This window comes from Hylobates moloch, unplaced genomic scaffold, assembly GCF_009828535.3.
Source record: "Hylobates moloch isolate HMO894 unplaced genomic scaffold, HMol_V3 SCAFFOLD_29, whole genome shotgun sequence".
Lineage (NCBI taxonomy): Eukaryota > Metazoa > Chordata > Mammalia > Primates > Hylobatidae > Hylobates > Hylobates moloch.
The window spans coordinates 3,678,698-3,682,628 of record NW_026652304.1 but is presented as its reverse complement, the minus strand read 5'-3'; the positions used below and the strand labels follow the sequence as shown (position 1 = coordinate 3,682,628).

General features: G+C 49.5%; 1 protein-coding gene across 2 annotated transcripts; it reads right to left on the bottom strand.

The window, feature by feature from the left end:
• Positions 1 to 1,295: 1,295 nt before the first annotated feature.
• On the bottom strand, positions 1,296 to 3,710 carry LOC116463235 (retinoic acid early transcript 1E). 2 transcript variants are annotated; one of them, XM_032146257.2, is made up of 4 exons: positions 3,626 to 3,710; positions 2,689 to 2,949; positions 2,152 to 2,427; positions 1,296 to 1,465 (listed from the first exon to the last, which is right to left on the bottom strand). In XM_032146257.2, exons 1-4 carry the CDS (start codon positions 3,708 to 3,710, stop codon positions 1,296 to 1,298), a joined length of 792 nt encoding a protein of 263 aa, XP_032002148.1. The 2 variants fall into 2 exon arrangements, with proteins under 2 accessions (XP_032002148.1, XP_032002149.1); XM_032146258.2 differs by having other exon boundaries at positions 2,689 to 2,845; positions 3,630 to 3,710.
• Positions 3,711 to 3,931: the final 221 nt, after the last annotated feature.

Genomic DNA, 3,931 nt, shown 5'->3' with positions numbered 1-3,931 from the left:
AAATCCCTACTGTTCAGACCCAGCTTCTAAAACTGTTCTTCTCCCTCCCTTCCTACTCACCAATCCCCTTCACTACTGTCAATGGCAATGAAGTCCCAGCCTGCTTGGTTGGGGCAGTTAAGTCCTTCTCAGTCACCTTCTACCAGGGATTAAGGTGGGACCCCTTTGCCTGCAGCTCTGTGGGTGGGACCCCTTCCCATCTGAGCATATTCACTCCCTGGGTTCCTGCTGCCATCACACCACCCGCCACACGAGCCCCTTCTGGACCAGTGGCCCTTATCTGACTCAAGCCATATCTTGCGAAGCTATTGTGACACTGATCTTGGCAAACTCACTTTTCATGTCAGGGCCCCTGCAAAACAGACAGGTCTGAGTCATGGTATTCATTTAAGCAATGAAAAGGATAGAATCATTTCTTACATCAGAAACATTGCTCCTCAGTGAGTCATAAATGGAGTAGCCTATTTTTCTCATTGGAGGGAACCCTAACTTTGAACTCCACAGACAGAGCTCCAGGAACTGTGACTTGAACCCTAGAGCTCTACTTAACTTTTCCAAATTGCTGTACTTGAAAATGTTGAGGTCAGCCTGGGTCAATCTGGAGAAGACACTATGAGGACAAAGACAGCAATGGAAGAAAGAAATGAATTCTTTGTGTCAGAGCAGTGGCGGAGAAACAGAACCAAAGAGCAGAAGATGTCTGGCAATGTGTCTGGCATATAATAGTTCTCTCAGCCAGGTGTGTTGGCTCACCCCTGTAATCCCAGCGCTTTGGGAGGCCGAGGCGGGAGGATCACCTGAGGTCGGGAGCCCAAGACCAGCCTGACCAACATGGAGAAACCCCATCTCTACTAAAAATGTAGGATGTAGTTCAGCACTGTAATGTTTAGAGGGTGGTGAAAGGATTTCTTATACCACAACTTGTATGTTACCTAGGAGTAAATGCTGCAGCCAGTCCCCTCAGGGAGAACGGGAGAGGGGGATGGGACCTGCTGAGCTAAATCACGGTAAACACAGACAGCAAACAAACTTTCCATCAAAGAGCTGGGGGAACCCTGGGCCGGATGGCAAGGAGACAACACCCCAGGCAGGCGTTCCAGATCTTAGACCTTGCGCCTCCTCGAGAGGAGATGATTGCTTCATCCCTCCTCTCACTGCACATTGTGCTGCCAGCCCTGCTGTGTAGTGTGGGGGCTCAAGACTAAGGCAGTGCACCATTTCTGTGGAGAGAGATGGATCAGGGAGCAGGGGCTTGGGTGAGACCCATGGTTCACCTCTCTCGAGTCCTTACCAGACTAAGATGTCCTCAAGGGCCAGAGACCAGCCTGCCACTCACCATTTTGCCACCGGACATAGATGAGGACAATTCCCATTAAAACTAACAAGATGAATGCCCCCAGGATGATCCATGTATCTGGTAGACTAGAAGAAGACCAGTGGATATCTGAAGCATTTACTGGTGACACTAAAAAAAAAAAAAAAAAAAAAAGAAAGAAAGCACAAGCCTTGTCACATAAAAAAAAAAAAAAAGCATAAAAATATGCTTTCCTTAGCCCCTGCTTTCCCCAGGAACACATGGTGCCCCACATAATCACTGGCTCATGTGACAGCCACTCTACCAGGCCCTGGGCCATGAAGATGAATAGGGGTTGTGCCTTGTCCTATGGAGCTCAGATTTCTACTGACAGAGGTAGCAAATATCCATCTGATTACCACACAGTTTCACATTACTGTGGTTAGAACTGTTTGGAGGATGACACAATGGGTGGTGCTTAATTCTGTGTGGGGAAGGTGAGGAAGGCTTCCTAAGAAGTGGCATTAGAGCTGGTGGAAGGGTAATTATAATAGAGGAAGAGAAGGCCTGGATGTTTGCAATGACGCAGATAGACTTGGGACCATTTAGCAGTGGGTCATTGTGACTGGATCATTGGTTAATGGGAAGGGGCTTCTACACTGAGGAAGAAACAGTGGGAGGTGGGATGGGAAAGGGAGGATGGTGGGAAATTCTTATGGCCGTCACTGACTCTCCAGACAGGAAGCCCACGGAGAAGTCAATCAAATTTTCTATTGCACACACACACTGACACCCACACAGGGAAGGCTTCTGACCTTTAAAGGGAGCTGCCACATTCTCCCACCCAGCTCAGTTACCTGTCGGTTCTGGCATTGCCTCCCAGTGCCCTAAGAATTCCCTGAGCCATTGATCGCAGTCTCCCTTTGAGAGCTTCCTGAAATACTTTTCCAGCCCCCTGTCTTTCTTCCACGTCTCCTTGATCTTACTGGCTTCATGATTAATTACTGTCCAGGTCATGTTCATTGCGTCAAAGAGGAGGGATTTCTCTCCGTTGATGGCGAACTGCCAGGACGCACCAGTGCATTGTTCTGCTTCACGTTGACAAAACATCTCCACCTGAAGAGTGGAAGGACCTGCCATCCAGACGCAAAGCCATCATCCTCCACTCTTTGAGAGGTCCATCATCTTCCAATAGGTCAAGTGTTTCTCTGCACATTTAGGGGCCTGTATTCTTTCTGCCCAGACTTGCCCTTTCCTGCCCATTGGGTCCCATGTGCCTCTATGGTTGGGCCAATGATCAATACAGAAATCTACCTGAAGCCCCTCCCCACCTGTGTTCTTCCCTCCCCTCTCTTACTGCCTGCCTCCGTTTCCCCACCCCATTCCACACTTACCACTGGTCTTTGTCTGGGGTTTGATGTCAAGAAGGAGCATCCTGAGGTCTCGCCCCACTTCTCCCAGCGTTTGGGTCAATTCTCCCCAAGTGCTGGTGGCATTTACCTTCTTCCCCAGGAGGCCCAGGGGTTTGACCATGTTGTTGTCACTGTCGTACTGAAGGAAAAGAATTTTATTCATGAAGACCTGCGCTTCACACCAGGGCTGTCCAGGTCTGGACCATGATTTTATAGTGAAGTTGAAGCAAAGGGAGTGAGCACCTGTGACAAAAAGATGCAGGTGAGGTCCAGGACAGGGGAAGAGGCCCATTAGAACCTGTGCTTCTGTGACCCAAGACTCCCTGGACTGGGCCAGGCTGGCAGAGGTGGGGCGGCTCCATCCCAGACTCCCTCAACCTTCTGGATCCCTGCTCCCATCTCCCCCTGACTGTCTGGGGTGAGATACTTGATGGTACCAGGGACCCCTGGGGTGCACTTAGTGTTAATGGTGTTAACAGGAGGCTTCATGTCACAAGTACTTTTAGCAACATCTACCAAGTTCCGAGGCACAAAACAGACAAGCCAGTGTATGACCTCCTGAGACTTAAAATCTAGCTGAATACACAGGACCTTCAATAGAAAGGAAAAAGAGGCATTTATCACAGGACACACGCCGAATTCCTCTGGGGTCCCAGATGTTCAGGAAAGTGTCCTGGAGTAGAAGGTGGGAGGTAGCATTGTAGAGCTGCCCTCTGTGAGCCAGTGCCTGGCCTAGGGCCTCAGGCTCGGGTCTCCCATGAACTGGGGGTAACATCCCAGGGATCCTCTCCCTCACCTCATCCTTAAGAGTAGTCACCCACTTGTCTGAAGCCTGTATGAAGCCCCAGTCACCTACCCCCCACCTTTCTCCCTCCTCCTCCTTGTCCTCAGCCAGGTCTTGTGACCTTGGGACACTCACCAACCATGATCTCCAAGGCTATTAGTTGCAACAGTAGAAGCAAAAAAAGGCGTACAGGGCTAGAAGTCAGGGACATTCTTCGCATACTGTGGAGAGTAACGGGCAGGAAGCTGGGCGTGTACACATTCACCCTCACTGGTATGGTGAAGAAGTGTTATCCCACAGCGTGGGTGTGGGCACTGCCCAAATTCTTTACCCTGGAACAACTGAGGTCAGGCCTGTAGAGACCCAAATAAAGAACAATTTTGTGAAGAGAGTGTTTTCCAAGTATTCAGAATATAATTATTTATTGAAAAATAAAAGAAG